At 44.3% G+C, this 19424-nt stretch overlaps 1 protein-coding gene across 2 annotated transcripts in view; it reads left to right on the top strand.

Annotated features, from left to right (window-relative positions):
• The first annotated feature begins 302 nt into the window (after positions 1-302).
• SIL1 (SIL1 nucleotide exchange factor) overlaps positions 303-19424 on the top strand; it is a 218973-nt gene continuing 199851 nt past the window's right edge. The window contains exon 1 of one of the 2 annotated variants that reach the window (XM_030319258.2): positions 303-409. In XM_030319258.2, the coding sequence (XP_030175118.1) occupies positions 329-409 (81 nt within the window). In that variant the 5' untranslated portion in view covers positions 303-328. The remainder of the gene's footprint in view (positions 410-19424) is intronic. The other variant, XM_030319266.1, reaches the window with a different exon arrangement.

Below are 19424 nucleotides of genomic sequence, written 5' to 3'. Positions count from 1 at the left end.
AGAAATTACAGTATTGGAAAATCAGAAATGAAACTTCGAAGTCCCATTTTGGTCTAGCTTGGAAGCAAAATCAGCCCCGCGGCGATCTCCTTCAGATGTCTCACGCTGGCGGAGGGTTACAGCTGAAAAGCCGACTCATCACGTGTGCGTTAGTGGGCGGGACTTAACAGAAGCGGGGGGGGGGGAGAGGCGGGGCTTAAGAGCTACCAGAGCAGAAAAGAAAGGGAGGCGGCCGCTCGTCGTCCTGGAAGGCAGCAATTGGGTGAGGTGGGAAGTGACGTAATAAGTGCGCGCTCACAGATTCAGAAGGTCGCCGCGGCGTCTGCGCATGGGGAGCTGGTTGCCGCTGCAGCCGCCTGGAATTGTGGGGGTTGTGTCTGCCCCTCGGCTGCCGGGCGGGAAGCCGAAGGTAGGGGCGGTGAGGGCCACCCGGCCCTGGGGCTGCGCGGGGGGCTCAGGGCGCTGTCCGAGCCTCCTCCCACCAGCGGCCCCGGCGCCTTCCCAGCACTGTTGCGGGGTCCCTACACATCCCCTCCCTGTCCCCGTCACACGCACATCTCGTCCCTCCCAAACGGGACGTCCAAGTGGGCCCTGGCCTCAGCCTAGGAGTCGCCTTCCCTACCTTTTGTGCTCAGAGAGTTTCCAGTAATTCTTATTAAGTGCCAGATGAGGCGGTGGGGATTCCGAGATTAGCTCTTGATTCTGCATCTGTTCCCTTTCTCCCACCCTCAGTTTCTGCATTTAACTGCTCCTTTGTTGAAATTCTGGTTCTTGGCAGAGGCCAGGAATTCACCATATGGAATTGCCCTCTACTCGCGTCGTGTTTCCACTCCTATCTTGTGTTTTCCTTTTTCCTGGTAGGTCGAAGACTTGCCTTTGAAGTACAGGTTACAGACTTTGTTGTTTTTCAAATCAACTAAGAAGTTGTGTACATCCCTGGGCTTTAGTAACTGATTTCATTTAAAGTGGAGCATGGGCACCTTCAGTGCTTCCCCGGCGTTTCTGATTCACGTGGTCCTGAAATCCTTGCCTTGAGATTCTCCGCTTCAGAAGGGAATCCACTGACGTTTGAGCCCCTGAAATGGGGTTCTGGCGGGGAAAGAACAGGAGTCAGGAAATGCCTGGCACCAGAGAGGCCAGTGTGGGGTTTCTTTTCACAGTAGAAGCTAGAGGACCGTTTGATGCTACACACACACACACACACACACCCCACCGGTATGTGGTCAGTTGGATTCAAGCCCATCTGGCTTTCTGACCTCAATAAAACAAAACCACAAACTGGAGGATTAACCCAGAGTGGGTAGGCAGAAGAACGAATCCTCCAGGTTTGCTAACAAAAGAAAGTGATGTGTTTGTAAACACTAAGAGTGTTTGGACAGTGTGAAAGATGTTTTGGTATATATTGGTGTGTCTTTTTACCTCTCACAGCACCCAAACTTTATTTTCTGATGAAAATATAGCCACATTTGGGGATTGGATAGGACTTTGATAGCTGGGGTAGGAGGATATTAGATTTGATGTTTGTGTAACATGGATCAGTTGAGAACATGGCCCTTAGGTTTTTAAGAGGGTGTTGCCACGTGGGGTTTATTTTGGCTTTTCTTTGGGTTATTTAATGAATTTAATATGCTAATTGATACATGTGTTGTTATGATGAAATTGGGTACAGAAAAGGCTTATTGCCCCCATTTTACAGATGGTGGTAATGGGGGATATATTAGTACAGCTGTGGTAACCCAGAATGAAAAGTTGTCTTGTTCTTGGATTCCTGCTTTCTTTGCCTTCCCTGATGTCTTTGAAGGCTATTTATTACTCAGTTCTCTACAGAGGACAACTTTGAGCCCTGGTGTGTTTCACTGACACACAAAATCTAATTAAGCAAAACTGAAAAGCAACAAAATGGGTTTTGTAACAAACATGCTAGCACTTCTTGAGTGTTGTTTTCCTTTAGAGTGGTATATGTATATCACTTAAGTGATGTCGCTGTCCAAAGCAGTTTTGAAAATCCACATCTGAAATAGTCTTCAGAGACATTTTTGAACTATGTTAGCGATCAACTTCATTAATACATAATACTATACTTTTTTTTTTTTTAACCCCAAATGGTATGGTTAAGCAACCTTGTTAGCTAGCTTGTCTTCAGATGAGTAAACAGTTCTTTTGAAGTGGACATAATACATTTTTGGTGTGTGGTGAACATTAGTTTTGAATCTGAGTCTATCACTTATTAGCCATATGACCTTGGACAAGTCACCTCTTAGGCTCAGTTTTCCACTGCCTAAAAATGGGAATCTTGGAGCACCTGGCTGGCTCAGTTGGTGGAGCATCCGACTCATCTTGGGGCTGTGAGTTCAAGCCCCATGTTGTGTGTAGAGATTACTGTACTTAAAGGTAAAATCCTTTAAAAAAATGCAGATACTTACTTGGAAGAGTGATTAAATGAATGGAACACATTAAAGACCTAGAAATAAAATAAATATTTAGGCCATCAAAGATTGAAGATTTGCTATTAATGAGAATATTTTTTGAAAAATGAGTCTCTAAAGGCATGTTGTACCTTTTTCCAAATAGGTATATGCCTTCCAGTTTTCTGTTCATTATCTTTGTGGATTCATGCTCTGACCTCATCCTACTTCTTGTCTTCTTTTTCATTCATTTTCTGTCCTTTCCCAAGTGAGTCAAGTTGTGCTGCAGAGGCTGTCTGCCAGTCTCTTGGAGTAAGCCTCTTTTCAGGAGAGCTAATCTGACCATTGTTACAATGCTAGCCCCTTGGTCATGTGTTCCTGGGGATTTTTCTCTGGGGCCTCAGCTGGCTCTTAGACCACGCTCTGTAGCACAGGCATCTCTAACTCCGGGATTTGGTGTCAATTTGGAGACCTGTCCTTGTGAGGCTAATCTTTTCTCTTTCTGAACAAGGATGAATACTTGATTCTTCTCTGAGTTAGCCTTAAGCTGGAGGCCTTAGTTTTTCACAACATAGAGCTTCTTGTTTTAAGTACGTGTGGTCTAAAGGGGCAATATCCTACCATTTTCTTCATTTTCTTTCACCAAGGGCTTCACTGCTGGGTAGAGGAGGAGGAGAATAGCCCCTTGCCATTCAGGTGGGCTTTGGGTAATCCCTGATTCCTAGCATCAACAGTAATTGAGTTTGAGACAAAAACCTTGTAAAAGATAGAAGCTGCTCAGGACACATGTGAAGAATCTCCCAGAATTTTACTGACTTAGGAAGGGCTTACACCTGGCATCCATTCTTGTGCTATTTTCCACCTTGGAGACAGAATCCAGGAGCAAAAGAATTATGTTCAGCTCAAACTTGTAGTTCCTTTGGGTTCCACCAGGCAGCACATGGAGAATGGTGTGATTGTGTTGGTTGGCTAAGTCTGTCCTCGTTCCGCTTATAGTGCCCTTGATTTTGGTGTTTTAGGCATGGAGAAGCTTCTTAGTTACGGGCTGCTGTAACAGAACACCATAGACTGGGTGCTTAAACAGCAAACATTTATTTCTAGAGATTGGACCTGTGAGATCATGGTGCCAGCATGGTCAGGTTCTTAAAGGAACTGGGTCAGCTCTTCAGACATCTAATGAAGTGATTGTCAACCTTTTGTTCATTATCACCTTTTGAGACACCCCCTTCCATTTGTCCCCCCGTCCCTGCCGCCCCCTGTGAAATTTTAATACCACTGATACTCTGTGTATCCGTTTATGTACTGTGGCCCTTTGGAGGACCATAAACTTAAAATATCTAAGATTTTTCTAACCCAAGAATCAATCCCCCCCACCTTGCAGTGGGGTGATACTGTCTTCATTGAAAATACATGGTCTAAAACAGCCACCAAGGCATGTTTTATATCTAGAAGACCAGCTATTACCACACCAACCACCAGTGAAAGGGGGAAAACTTTATTTTTACTTGTTAAAAAAAATTTTTTTTTTTAAATATTTATTTTTGAGAGAGAGAGATAGAGACAGAGTGCTAGCAGGGGAGGGGCAGAGAGAGAGGGAAACACAGAATCTGAAACAGGCTCCAGGTTCCGAGTTGTCAGCACAGAGCCTGACGTGGGGCTCGAACTTAGGAACCATGAGATGATGACCTGAGCCAAAGTCGGATGCTCAGCTGACTGAGCCACCCAGGCGCCCCAGGGGAGAACTTTATCTCATGCATACTTGATATCAGCCTTATAAAATCGTTGGTGTTACCCCATTTTACAGATGAAGAAATAAGCTCAGTGAGGTTAAGTAATGTGACCAAGGTCAAAAAGTTTGTTGATCTTAAAACCCAGTTTGACTCCAAAGTGATTTCTGTTGTTGAGTGCTATCCTCCTCTCACCAGGAGTCTGTTGTCATCAGCAGGACATTTGACCATTCACCTTCTTTTCACAAGGGCTTCCTAGGTACCAGGCCCAATTCAAGATGTTGAGGACACTAAAGTGGGAAAGAGATCCTGCTATTGAAGAGCTCGCTGAGTTTTCCAGCATGGGATGCTTTAGGGCTAGTGTCCCTGTCACCTAGTCTTATTTTACTTCTTGTGAGATGGCTAGCAATAGCTAAGGGCTTTCATGGAAAGATTTGAGCTAGTTGGCCTTTAGGAGGGTCTAAGCTGTGAATATGTCCCTCCTAGTTCCATCTGCCAACCAGGTGAGCTGTTTCTAATCGCTGAGCCTGTTGCATAAAGTCTGTAGCAGGCTCAGGAAACTCCTTGGCCATTAGATGCTTGTAAACATGAGGATTAGTAAGAATCTCATTTCTATTTTTCTTACTGCTATTCCTAATAATTCAGAGCAGAAGTTGTTTTGTCCCTTTCTGAAATTATTCCATGTTGTCTGGTTCAAAACCTAATGCTGTTGAGAGGATTGGAGAAGAAATGGAATATGTGTGGAGGTGGAAGGAGGAATAATTTTTCCTCGACTTCTTTAAAGGGGCTGGAATTACTCTTTACTGTTATTCTTTTCCTCCAAATCTTGGGACTTTTGAGGTGTTCCATTTACCATCTGTTTCTCTGATGCCTCCTTGGCCTTCTTTTTTCACAGCTGTGTCTGCTGTGTTGGCTCACGTGTTCCTGTACCAGAAGTTGGAGCCTTTGGGTAGTGTCTGATGTTTAGCCCATGTCACAGTCCTATCCACAGAAAAATGGGAAGGGGTATGTTTCTGAGGTCTGCTTGCTGGCTGTGTCTTGACTGAGGGTGTGGGTGTGCCTTTTCATTACCTGTTATCATTCCGGGCAGAGGAATATCACATCAGTGAACTGATCCATGTCCTGCTACTTGCCTTTTTGCAAGTCGTGTGCCTCTTCTGTCTTAGGACAGGAAGGAGTTATAGAAACTGAAAGAAGAATCACAGATGCCTCTCTTAAGTCATGTGAGGAAGGCTCATACCAGTGGACTTTTAAATGAGCATGTCTTTATGTCTGTATATAGTTTCATGCTTTTGCCTCTCTCTTTTCTGTGAGGCTCCCAAGGGGAGTCAGCAGCCATCTGACCAAAGGGGTCAGCAGCCATCTGACCATACTCAAGAAAACTAGCAGGCTTCAGTTCAATGGAAGTAACATAAAGTAGGACAGTCGATACAGACAGCATTGATTGGCCACACTTTGAATCCATTGGGTAGTAGACATTGGAAACTTAAGGGGCAAGCTCCTAAGCAAGGTATTTAAGGTTGATTTTTTTGACCCTCCCCATCCCTAGTCATGGGGAAGTGGGTTTGATTGTATTCCTGAAGCACAGTCTCTGTCCTTGGGCCCAGCTGCTCAAGTCTGAAATCATGGTATTTATGGGTTGCAAGAGATCATTCTAGGGGTCTTTATATCAATTTTATTGGAAACATCAGGGCTGGGTCTGTTTCAGATCCAAGGAATGACTGTTTGTGGTTAGGTGAGTGAAGAGTCAGTAGATAGCCTTCAGGTTCTGTCATCTTCCAGTGGTTGAGTTTTGGATTTGGTGATTTCTTGCTTTACTGATGACAAAATTGAACTCCAGCGAAGTGAAATGGGCTATATACCTTTTTTAGAACCATCGGGATATTACTGGCAGAGCTGAGACTCAAGCCAGAGGGTTCACAGAGGGTGGCCATAGAAGTTGTTAACATTATTTAAAGCCTTATAAAGATGCAAGATGCTGTTGCAGTTAAAAAATCTCCAGGGAGGGGAAAAAAGTCTCCAAAGAAGGAGAAGGCCCCACCTCCACTGACTGCTTTATTCCTTATCTTAGAACCCTCACTGGTGAGGTTTTTGGCTGTCATGCTGATTTCTTTCCCATTCATGTTCAAGTGAGTTTCCTGTTGATCTTACCCCAGAGGAAATAGATATGAAGTTTCCCCCTATTTTAGAAACAAAGAAAAAGTGCTCAGGCCAGGCTGTTCTGAGTGTGTTCTGTAAAGAATGGGGCCAGTGCACCAGTGGACCTTATCTGGTGATCCAAGAAAATCTGTAATACATCACTAAAAAAGAGTGAGGGAATGAATGGTATGTCAGAGAGGTTTAAAAAATTCTGGAATCCGCTCACTTGGTTTCATACTCTGCTGTTTACTTACTAGCTGTCAGATCGGAAACAGGCTCCAGGCTCTGAGCCATCAGCCCAGAGCCCGACGCGGGGCTCGAACTCACGGACCGCGAGATCGTGACCTGGCTGAAGTCGGACGCTTAACCGACTGCGCCACCCAGGCGCCCCAACTAGCTGTCAGATCATGGACAAGTTACTTATTTTCTCTAAACCTTAATTTCATGATCTGTAGAATGGGAATAGTAATAGCTACTCTTGAAGCTGTCTTGAGGATTGAGAAAATACGAATGGAAAGTGCTTCCTCTCTGTATTTTCAGTCATGTCAACAACTGTAGTTTCTATTTCTTGACCCAAGACTTGGTTATAGGATAAGTTGGGTTGACCAAGCGAGTATTATCTTAACCATCACATCATTGTCTGTCTCCTTTGTTGGTTGATTATTCATATCATTAGTCACAGCTAGCTCGTGCTGAATAACTAGAAGTCATGAATAGCAGGGAACTTTGAAGCGTCTCTGCCATCTTCTTTCTTACTTGGCTTAGTTCTCACCTTTCTGGTGCTGTCTTTAATTGGCTGCCCTGGCTAGTGGGCCTTGTTTCCTGGCCATTGTCTGACATGGGGATGTAATGGAGCAGGGCTGGCTGTCCAGAGTCTGCCTGGGGCCCTCTGACAGTATGTTTTCCTCGTCTCTTGCCTTCTCTTCAGCCAGACATGAAGGAATTAGCTTGTTACGGGAACTTTGACTTCTGTCACAGCTTTTTTTTCTGATTTGTATGCCCATTTCTGGTCCTTGTGCAAGGTCAGGGAGGCACAGTCAAATACACTCACTTGGATTTTGTGTTCAAGTTGACTCTCTTTGAGATTGACAACTAGTTCAGTGTAGCAGTGGGGGTGCGAGTGGGGAAAAAGCCCTTGAAGCTACTACCCGTTTTTATATTGATCTCAAGCTGATTTTTAAACAAAACCTGAGTACCATAATTGTAGATTGTGCCTTACATCTCTGAATGAAACAAATAGGGTAAAACCTTATTATTTGTGGGGAAGACTGGTCTGAATTGGTAAAAAAAAAAAAAAAAAAAAAAAAAGAAAAAAAGAAAAAGAAAAGAAAACAACTGAGGAGTCTTTTCAGAGAAATGCTATTGTCTTAGATTTTTTGGCAAGCCTCTGCAGTATCTTTCTGATATAGTCTTATTGCTTCCCTTGTTTTCCTGCTTCTGAGTTCTTATGGGAGCCTCCTTCTATACCCTATATGCAATGTTCCTCTAGGACATTGTGTACCACTGCCCTTTGCAGTCTTCCTAAATGTAGTCCTGATTGGAGAAGAGTCTTTCTAAAAAGCAGTCAGTGGCACCCCCTGGCTGCTGCTGAATAAATTCCAAATATGTTAGTTGTCCTGATGTTCTGTGCCTATCACGGTGTATCCTTGTCCTACCACTTTAATTATGTTCTACATTGTTACCCACATGTACCCTTTGCTCTTGATAAACTGGTCCACGTGATCCTCTAAACATGACTCCTGTTAGTGTCTCAGCCAGTGCTTTTGCCCAGAGTCCCCTCTCCTTAGTTTCCTACTTAAGCTTCACAGCTGCCTTCTTCAGTGAGTCTTGTGTCATACCTCATCTGTATCCCCATAGCAACACTTTGATTATAGAATTTAGCATACTTTATCCTGGTTAGTTATTTTGTCTCTTATTTAATATGAGCTTCTCAAGGACATGGCCTGTGCTTATTTTATATTTCCAGCATAATGCTTAGTATAACATGGACACCAATAAATGCTAGTTGAATGAAGGGATATATGAAAGCTGAGAAATGGTACCAGTCATGTTCAGTTCCCAACTCTTTGCTGAGGCATTCCTTGAACACTAGTCACAGTGAGTCTGGCATGCTCAACTCCCAGAGCCTTTTGTGTAAGTCTTACCTTCCCACCAGGGTTAGAAATTCCCAGAGCTGGGGGTCGGGGGTGGGGGCAGAAAACGCATTCCTCATTCCTCATTGTGTACCAGCCCCCAGCACAGTTCCTGGCATGTAGAGCGTGTTTCATAAGTACTTGTGAATGAGAGAGTCCTGCTCTTTGTCAGCTGATGTGCCTACCAATTTATCAGCCTCCCGTGTTGGTCACTGGCCAGGGGTCTCCAACTCAAAGGTGTTTTCAGGGCCAGGTAGGGAACAGTGTGAGCAACATGGAACAGTGTGCCTGTGTCAAACTGGAGTGTTCATGTGTTCATGGGGAGCAGCTGCTACTCAGCCTGTTGTCATGAGTGAGTGTGGCTCTAGTGTCATCATCTCCTATTACAAGAGAAGCCAAAAGTCCAGATTTTTATATGAAATACCCAGGGAATACCAGAGTACATATCTGGTCCAGATTTGACATCGAGGCTACCCATTTGTGACATATTTAAATTCCTTACAGAAGAAGAAAGGGAGCAGAAGCTAGCACCTGAAAGCTTTTGAGGGAGTTTTGTTGAAAGCCTAGCTTTGGTTAAGGGTGTCTTGTAATTTTCTGTGGGTAGTCACTTAGTCTTTTGAGTCAAGTCTTTCAGAGACCACCTGTGTTTTGCTTCATCCTCCCTTGCATTCTTTTTTTTTTTTTTTTTTAACATTTATTTATTTTTGAGACAGAGAGAGACAGAGAATGAACGGGGGAGGGTCAGAGAGACGGAGACACAGAATCCGAAACAGGCTCCAGGCCCTGAGCTGTCAGCACAGAGCTTGATGCAGGGCTCGAACTCACGGACCGCGAGATCATGACCTGAGCCGAAGTCGGCCGCTTAACTGACTGAGCCACCCAGGCGCCCCTCTTGCATTCTGTCCCTAGAAAGATGATGACCTAGAGACTTGTATGATTTTTGCCCTATTGCCCGGCCTCTGCCGAGGCAAGTTTGATGGTTGTTCTTGTTTTTGTCTCCTGCTAAGGGCCTGGCGGTCAGCCTGATATAACGTCCCAGGGATCATTCCTGTTAATGGCTTCTTTGAGGAGGAGTTCTGGGTGAACTGGCATACGTGAAAGGGAAGTATATTGTACAGAATTATTGCCTAGATGTGGTTGGCCAGGGGGCAAAGTAGCATAAGGGCCAGGAGGAAATCTGTACCTTCGTGGAGGCTTTTGCAAGGCAATATCTTACCCTCTGGCTGCCCTGTTCTTTTTTTTTTTTTTTAATTTTTTTTTTTAAGTTTATTTATTTTTGAGACAGAGAGAGACAGAGCATGAACGGGGGAGGGTCAGAGAGAGAGGGAGACACAGAACCGGAAGCAGGCTCCAGGCTCTGAGCCATCAGCCCAGAGCCGGACGCGGGGCTCAAACCCACGGACCGCAAGATCGTGACCTGAGCCGAAGTCGGACGCTTAACCGACTGAACCACCCAGGCGCCCCTGCCCTGTTCTTTTCATAGTCCCTAAGGGCCTCTGGCATAGCTTAGTTGCTTGGCAAACTTACGTTTTAGTCCTGAAAGTGTTGCCACCAGTGGTATCTCCATCTGAGACTGAAGCAAGCTGGTTGATTACCTCTGGAAGAATACATGAGAAACTGGAGAGTGGTTGTCTTTGGTGAGGGGCCCTGTGTGGCTGGGGAGTGGGGGAGGAGGGAGACTTATTTTTCACTGTATACAAACTTTGTGCATATATTGTTAGTTTTTTGTTTTTTGTTTTCATTTTGTTTTTTTTTTTGAGAGAGCAAGAAAGCGTGTGCGTGTGGGAAGGGCAGAGGGAGAGAGAGAGGGAGAGAATCATAAGCAGGCTTCATGCTCAGTGAGGAGCCCTATGTGGGGCTTGATCTCATGACCATGAAATCATGACCTGAGCTGAAATCAAGAGTCTGGATGCTTAGCTAACTGAGCCTCCCAGAAGTCTCTGTTACTATTTTTTCAAATATCACTGGATAGACCCAGGTATGGCCTCCTCTTAACATTTCACTCTGCCCTCACTGTGTGCTTTCTGTAAACACCTAGAACCAGTTACTGTAGACTGTCCCTTGGAGGTGACAGCCTTGTTTCTTTGTTTCGCAGAAGTGTCTTAGGCTTTCTCTACCAGAAGTCTTGGGAATAACAGTCAGGCTTCACATATGTTCATGTTTTTAAAGGGCTTTCAAATATGTTTTTTTTTTAAAGTTTATTATTTCTGTGAGAGAGAGCATGTGTGCACATGCAAACGGGGGAGGGGTAGAGAGAGAGGGGGAGACACCAAATTTGAAGCAGGCTCCAGGCTCTGACCTGTCAGCACAGAGCCTGAGGTGGGGCTCAAACTCCTGAACCTCAAGTTGATGACCTGAGGGGAAGTCAGATGCTTAACTGACTGAGACACCTAGGTGCCCCAGGGCTTTCAAATATCTTATCTGATTCTTACAACATCCCCATTTTATAGAGGTGAAAAATTGAGGTTTGGAGAGTCTAAATTACTTACTGAGGGTCATACAGCTTGTCAGGGTAGGGCTGTGGCTAATCCAGGTAGCCTTCATGTTCCTACCCCTTGCTTTTAGATCTTAATGTCAGTGAGGTAGTCTTCCTTTTTGGAATTCTCTTAGAGGTTTCCAGAGCTGTTTCATTTGGGGCCTTCCCCCTTAGGACTCTCTGGAAAAAAGTGGTTAGTAGTAGGTTTCTCCATTTTCCTAGTTAGGGTAAACTAAGGCTCCACTGGGGCCTTATCTTTTAGGGAAGCTTGAATTAATAGTTTTGTTTCCTTTTCTTTGCTGAGTATTATTGCTGCTATTAAGCAGAGGGCTTTGTTTCCAGGTTACATATCTTTTTAGCAAAGAAGTAAGGGTGGAGTAGAACTAGAAGGACTCAGGTTGTTCTTGGATATAATTTAATGCTCCACATCCCAGAGAGAGTAAACATTGTAAAGTGTGCAAGATGGGTTTGGATTAATATCCTGACAACATATGGCTTGGCATGTAGGGCACTCCTGGGAGACCCTTCTCACCATACAAAGCCTGCCTTTGCCAGGTGGCCCCTTCCCACAGGTCTTCCCAGCAGCTGTTGTGCACCTGGGTGAATCATCAGCTTTCCTAAGCTTCTGGGGAGAAAACCCAATGTTAACTGTTAAAAGTCCTCATATAAGAGGTGAAATAAACAGGCAGTCCTGAGAGACCAGTGTGTTTCAGTACTACTTAGCTTCCCCTGCATTTGTCCAGGGTAATCACTTCCGTTAGAAACACTGGCTATTTGTCACCGCTGATCTCTTCAGAATACAGCACTGAAAATCATCTTGCCCTTTCTACTCTGCTGCCCCCGAAGTCATGGGTGTAAAAGGTCTCTGAAAGCTCTAGAGAGGCAGTGGGCAACATGGAAGGAAGGCTTAGTTGCTTCTAATGACCAAGCAGAAATTTTTTACTTTTTACTTTTTCTATTTCTACTTAAATCAGACTTAGTTTACCTGCAAAGAGGATTCTGTATATTACAGACAGAGCTCAGAGTGGAAGAGGATCTTGGTACTTCTTCTGCAGTCTCTCAAGGGAACTTACTGCGGACACATAGAGATCATGCTTGGATTGTCTTTTCCTCCCCCAGCTCTGAGGTGCAGTATGCCAAGAGTGTTGCCCCAGAGATAGGTACCAGCTGATGGCTTAGTCAGGGTGTCGCTGGCTGGCAGCTTTGTGGGTTTGGAACCCTAGCCAGTTCACCTAGGTTTAAGTTCCAGTGGGCTCTCTGAAGCACATGAAATTGATGAGACCATCAAGTTGTAGTTCCAGTTAACTAATTAACTCTAAGAAACATGCCTAGCAAGTTGATTTGTGTGGACAGGTAGGAACCTTGTTTCCTCTATAGATTGCTGGGAAGCCACCTCACCTCTTCGAGGAAGTCAAGGTGAAATATGGTGGAAACTTTTAGCCATAGCCATCAGATAGAACCAGATTTAACCATGTATTAGCTATGAGACTTCAGATGAGTTATTTAATCTCTGTCCTCCTATGTCTTCACCTGTAAAACTCCTTGGGGTTTTCAGATATGCACACAGTATGCATTCAGTGTATGTTTTATACCATTTAATCACATTTTTCCTCTACTCACAGCCTTGTACTTTTAGGACTATATCTGTATTCTGGCCAAAACACACTGGTTACTCTGTTAGGGCACTAGAAATGTGTATTTGAGAGAGACTCCATTTAATTCTGGGTACCTTTTTGTGTATTCTTTGCAGACCACAGTAGGAACAGTTAGATTCTAGCTGTCATCATTTGGCTCCAACCTATGGAGTCTGTGGTTATCATTCAATCTACAGTTCTTTCTTAAGACCTGTTATGTGTCAGTTACTGCTTGGCCTTGGAAATTTAGTGGTGAGTGAGACTGATCTGGTCACTGACCTTAGTAATACCTCTCCAAACCCCTCCTTAGATGGGTTCCTTCTTTGGGTGATTAGTCTTGTTCATTCTTTGTTGATTCATACTAATTTGCTTCTGAGAGAGTAATCTTCTCCCTAGACCTAGGGGACAGTGCCCCTTTGTGCTGCCTGGGCCTTGCCTGCTGGCTTGCCGGCTCTCAAACAATGAGAGCAGCGTGCTGAGGCTGAAGGAGAAAACCCCGCAGGCTACTACTGCCTCGGCCACACATGTCCCAAGAGCCTGTACTTGGCACTCTTGAATGTTCCTTTTCTCCTTGCACATAGATTATAGTGTTCACTGGTAATTTAAATTCAAAAACCTTCCGCCCCCTCTCTGCCTTTAAAAAAAAAAAAAAAAAAAAAAAAAGGCTCTGTGTATTACAGGGTAGAGAACAAAGCAGGCCAGCCCTGGTTTCCCGGTGGGGTTTGTTTCATCATGTGTATTTTTTATGTAGCCTCACCATGGGTTACCTTTAGTTTAATAAGGCTAATTTGTAATTCAGGCCTATTGATGATCTGCAGTCATAGAATGTCACATCTTTCTCTACCTTGTTTGTCATAGTGTGATGGGTAGATTTAGGGGTTGCTGACAGGAAGTTGGACTTGTTTCTTCACTTTGGACTCCAGACTGTATTCTAGCCCCTAGTGGGCTCTGCATAAAGAAGGGCCAGCAGCCAGGTTGATGGATTTTTCGGCTTCGAAATAGGGGCCTGAAGATAGTCCTCTGTTTCCTCTTTCTTTCTCTCATGCGAGTTTTACCAGCAGTTGCCAAGAAGTGTGTGTGGGGAAGCAGGCAGAATTGCTCTCTGAGAACCATTTATTTGAGAACTCCCAGTGGAGAATTGCACTTGCCTCTGCTTCTCATGCTGTGGTGTGTGGCCTTGTGATTTGGTACTGCTTGTCCCTGTGTAATACAGAGGCCTGTGTATGACTCCTCTAGCCCTGTTGGGGTTTTCAACAATAAATTACTTGCTGGCTGGTCTTTCCCCTAAATTCTATCACTTTCTCTGAAGCAGGGGCGTGTGCCAGCATTTAGGGACCTGTTTGAGCCTATCTGGCATGGTGGTTGAGCCTAGATGAGTCATGTTTCCCACTGCTGCTTGGGTTGGACATTTGCTGTAGTTGGATTTAGTTTAACAGTCACGCTAGAGGCTTGGTTGGAAAGAAGAGAGCACTGCATAATTATTGCTTATGTACCAGTTAAACCTATCAGCCAACAGATGTCAAGTGCAGGAAAAAAGTGCAATAATGTTATTATAATGGCATAATAGTTATCATTATAATAATCACCTGGCATACTTTTGATAAGAGGCAGATCCTGAAATGAGTGCAGGGTTAACCTTAAACTATAGCACAATGAAGGGGTGCTTAACCTTGTAGGAAATGCTGTGTGGATGTGTATGGTTCAGGTATGGGGTTGCTACCCTTTCTGCCTAGCTTGAACGAGGTGTGAAGACTTCATCTGGGCTTCTCTGTCCTGCAGTTACTTGATGCTTTCTCATGGTGCCATGGAGCACATGCCATCCTTTGGTATAAGGTGCTCTGGGTTGCAGGATTACTATCCCAAGCACCCAGTGCCACTGGGTTCTCAAAAAGGCAGAGATTAAATCCCTGTGGGCTCATTTGGAATTTTCAGAAAATCCAGCCTCATCCCTGTAGCTACAGATGATGAACTCCCCTCCATGCAGCAAACTGTGTTCTGTACTTAGGGCATGGTGGTGGACCTCAGGTATGTACTTGCCTACTGTGGTAGGAGTGCTCATGGTAGACAGCCTTTCCTTACCCAGGGAGCTCTTTGGAACTATATTTCCCCTTCTGGTTAGGAAGGTGGTGGCGAAGGGGTGAGGAACAGAGCTGGGCTCATAGGTGACCCACAAAGGCAGCTCTGGGGTAGGAGAAGAGTCTTTGGATTCAGGCAGACTTGAGTTGTTGGCTCCTGATCTTGCCATTCACCAGCTGTTGGACAGCCTTGCTCAAGCCTCACCTGCCTCTCTGTGTATGTGCTTATTTATTTCTCCTTGTTTTTCACTACCAGCCCTGTCTCTGAAGTACCTATCTCTAAGCAGTTATCAGTAAATGCTTCTACTTCTCCTACCCAACCCTGCCCACTTACCCTGAAGAATAGAAGGGCGAGGACAAGGCCCTCCTGCTTCCGTAGGGAATTTGGGCTTTAAGTTGAGCTTCATGTGAGCTTTTTCAGGCTCTGGTGATGTTTTTTGGAGCCATACTAGACTTCCTCTGATGCTGCCTCATCAGGGAGACTTTGATATTTAATGTTTGGGCAGCTTTCCACCTTATCCAAGGAGTGAAAGGTGATGTTTAAAATCCTATTCAGGGATTTTCTGCTTTAGCCCCCTGCGGCCTTTTCCCCCTCTCCTTTTTCCTTTGGGTGGGTCACTTGGGGACACTGCCTGCCCCGAGGAACATTTGTTCTTGAAGAAGCTGTTAGTTGTTTGGGTTAGTCTCTTTACTCATTAAAGGTTTTTGTGTTTCTGTCTGGGCCTTTGCTGTGGACTTTTATTTTGGAAGTCTGGAGCACTCAGACAAGGTGATAGCTTTTTAGACTATTTTTGGCTGTAGGCCAGCTTATCACTATGGCTACCACCTGCCTGAAGGATGGCAGGACACAGACAGTAACTTCTATCAGGAATTTGGGAAAGAGGAGGGCAAAGGGGAAAGAATAGTTTAGCTTAAGGTCACAAGGGGAGAACAGCTTTTCTAAGCAGAACCATTTGATTTGGACACAATCTCATTTCCCTTCTCTGTAGAATTTTTTTTTTCAGTCAACAAACATACGTAGAACACCTTTTACATTCCAGACACTATGGTAAGCCCTGAGATACAGCCATGACCAAGTCATACACACTTCCTGCTTAGAGTGTATTGATGAACATAGACATTAATAAGATTCTAATCACATGCATAAATGTAAGATTACAGTTGTAAGAAGTACATTGAAAGAAAGGAATGTGATATCATGAGAAATAGGACTTGTTCCAGGGGTTGAGAGGCTATCAGGGAAGGCTTCCTTGAGGAAGTGATGTTTGGTTTAAATTGTGAAGAACAAACAGGTGTATACTGAAGAACTGGACATGAAGTTGAGTGTTTCAGGCTGAGGGCCCATCTTTTCCAAGGGCTCCGGAGTAGGGTTGAGTGACAAAGAAGTGACTTCTGTCAGGTACTGAAATAGTGTGGTCAGAGCACAGAAAGTGAGAGGAGATGGATACAAGATGAACCTGGAGGGATTGGCGAGGGCAGTCCTGATCAGCTGTGACAAGTCGTTTTGTATTTACCTGGAGAGCAGGGAAACCTTTGGAGGGTTGTTAGTCATGGTGGTAAGATGATTGGACTTGCAGTGTGAAAGATCATTTGGTCATTACATTGGATGGATTTTGATGAGGGAGTGAGAATGAAGATCAGAAAAGGAGGATTACTGTGATAGGTGACTTGTTTTCCTTCAGTCAGCTAGATGGTAATTTTCAGACCCATCCCCTGAAGTGCTGCCTTATTCCTCCTGAGTCAGATCCTCTCTCACTGCCTTAGTCAGTGTGTTGTTGGGGCCACCTCGCCACTCAGCAGACTTGGTAGCTCAGGGTGCTGGCATTTGGCATCTTTCCACCTTCGCAGAAAAAGGCCTGGAGGTTTCAAGCCTGTCACTTGTTAACATCTGACAGCTACAGAGCCCTTTGTTAACCCGTTGTCTTGTTGTCCCTCTGTTGGCTGTCACTACTGGCCAAGAGCTACCCCTTTCACCTTGGACCATTTAAGCCACTGACATGGGCAACCACCTGCAGTATGATGTGGCAGGTTAGCAAAGCCAGCACCTGCAGTTTATGCAACATTCAGTTTTGGTTGATGTAGGTGTGCACATATTCTCTCTTGGCAGCAGCCAATGTCTGGAGGGCTGGAAATGGGCTGTAGTTGCCCTTTCTACTGTGTAGCCTGGAAGACTGAGGTACAGGAGAGAACTGTGGTGTAAAGAAGCCTGAGTCAGAGTCACATGCTGCCAGACAAAGTGTTCATTGCATGGTGGGGTAGTTTGAGACCCTAGACCAGAGCCCCTTCTCAATGGTACTGTAGCCTTGCCCACCATTCCTTCATTTAATCAGTTGGAAGGTTCTGCTGCACAGCGGTTAGGAGCATGGCCCTTGAACTTGGGCAGACTTAAGTTAGAATCTTAGCCTTCCCACTTACAAGATGTGTAACCTTAGACAAGTTACTTCACTTCCCTGATGGATAGTTTTCTTAGCTCTCACTGTGGATTAATAATAAATTTACCTCACAGGGTTAACCATGAAGTATTAATGAAGATATATGAAAGGTGCTTAGGTTCATTCACAGGATAAATACTGAATAAAATGTTGTAATGATTGTTGTTATGGTTTATTTGGCTAACTTTTGTTTGTTTTCTTACATGTCTGCTATGTACCGGGCTCCATGCCAGTGATGGTATAAAGATGTGGTCCTGGCCTTGATGTGCTCAGTGTTAAGGTCATCTTTGTTGCTTTTTGTTTTGTTCTGTGTGGTAATGCTTCAGCAAAACAAGATCTTCTAGGGAGTCTCCTAAAGGAGATCCAAATAAGATGTCCACTTGGTTACCCTTTCTTCTTCTTTGGGCTTTCTCTTCTGTGGCCCTGATTCTAATTTGTTGGCTGCTTGAGGGTAGAGGGTGCTTAGCTCCTGGTGGCATAGCCCTACTTCCTGCTAGCACTGCACCATCTGGAACAGTGTTCTGTTGCTACTGCCTTTTGAGTGTCCATTTCTGGTAGTGAACATCCCTGGATTCTCTTGTTTGTTTCTTAAAACACTCAACTGTTGCTGTTTCTTTTCTTTTGTAGAATACTGTATAAGATGGTTGACCTACAAGAGACCATGAAAAATAAGCTGGGTTGTATTTTTGTAAAGGTTTGTTTAGTACAAGTCATTGAAATAAAATACTCTCCAGTGGTCTCAGGGGGGAAATGACCTTTGTAATGGGATTGTATTTGGTGGAGGTGTTGGGGAAGGTTAATTTGATTCATTTGATTTCTTTGGTGGGGGTAGGTCAGGGTTGGTGGATGGGAAAGAAAGGACAAAGCCTTTAGCAGTCTTCTAATTGGAGCCTGTATTGACTGAGAAGGTGAGACGATCTGTTTATCTAGAGTGTCTAGAGCTGGCTGTGTAGGCCCTGACTTGTGCCCATGCGTTCTTCCTCATTCATGGTGTTTGTGTCCCTTCATTCACTTACCATTTAGTAAGCTGTGTGTGCTGCATACTGTAGAAGGGAATGGATTTCTGCTTCTGCTGATTGTTGGCTTTTTGACCTTTTCTGGTACTTACATGACTCAGTTTTCTCATCTGAATAAAGGTTTACTGATACCCATTTGCGGGGCAGTTAGGATGAAATGAGATAATTCATGGCATATGCTTGGCACATGGTAGGTACCTCAGATGCCTTCAGAGAATTCAAACCCTATCTGAAAGAGAAGCCACAGATGGGACCATAGGTGCTGACAAAGGCTGGCCAAAGACATGCAACAGTGAGATTGGATTTGGCTTGCTTGGGAAGGTTCATAGGCAGGGTATTTGGAGTCAGGCCACAATCTGAGTCCCTCATTGGGGAAGATGAGTTACTGCTTGAGTTGTAGAGCAGAAAGCAATAGGCAGAAGGCTTGAGTGGGTAAACCAAAAATAATCTCTTTATTCCTCCTGTCAGGGAGGAGGGTAGAGTCATTACAGCAAAATGGTCAGAAACCCGGGCTTACTGTCTTGGTAAAGTCCCAACTCCCTGTCCTGATTACACGCCATTCATAAAAAAAGGCAGTTCTCTGCCTGCCTTTACAGCCACATGTCCTACATTCTGCCCCTTCCCTTGTATGTTTTTAACAGAGTGACCTTGCATAGAGGACCAAAATTTTTATTTAATTTTTAAAATTTACATCCAAGTTAGCATATAATAAAACAATGATTTCAGGAGTAGATTCCTTAATGCCCCTTACCCATTTAGCCCATCCCCCCTCCCAAAACCCCTCCAGTAACCCTCTGTTCTCCACATTTAAGAGTCTCTTATGTTTTGTCCTCCTCCCTGTTTTTATATTATTTTTGCTTTCCTTCCCTTATGTTCATCTGTTTTGTGTCTTAAAGTCCTTATATGAGTAAAGTCATCTGATATTTGTGTTTCTCTGACTAATTTTGCTTAGCATAATACCCTTTAGTTTCATCCACATAGTTGCAAATGGCAAGATTTCATTCTTTTTGATTGCCGAGTCATACTCCATTGTATATATATACCACATTTTCTTTATCCTTTCATCCATCGATGGACATTTGGGCTCTTTCCATACTTTGGCTGTTGTTGATAGTGCTGCTATAAACATTGGGGTGCATGTGCCCCTTCGAAACAGCATTCCTGCATCCCTTGGATAAATACCCTAGTAGTGCAATTGCTTGGTCATAGGGTAGTTCTATTTTTAATTTTTTGAAGGACCTCCATACTGTTTTCCAGAGTGGCTGCACCAGTTTGCATTCCCACCAGCAGTGCAAAAGAGATCCTCTTTCTCCACATCCTTGCCAACATCTATTGTTACCTGAGTTGTTAATGTTAGCTATTCTGACAGGTGTGAGGTGGTATCTCTT

This window comes from Lynx canadensis, chromosome A1 (assembly GCF_007474595.2).
Source record: "Lynx canadensis isolate LIC74 chromosome A1, mLynCan4.pri.v2, whole genome shotgun sequence".
NCBI lineage: Eukaryota > Metazoa > Chordata > Mammalia > Carnivora > Felidae > Lynx > Lynx canadensis.
This window is presented reverse-complemented; position numbering and strand designations above follow the sequence as displayed.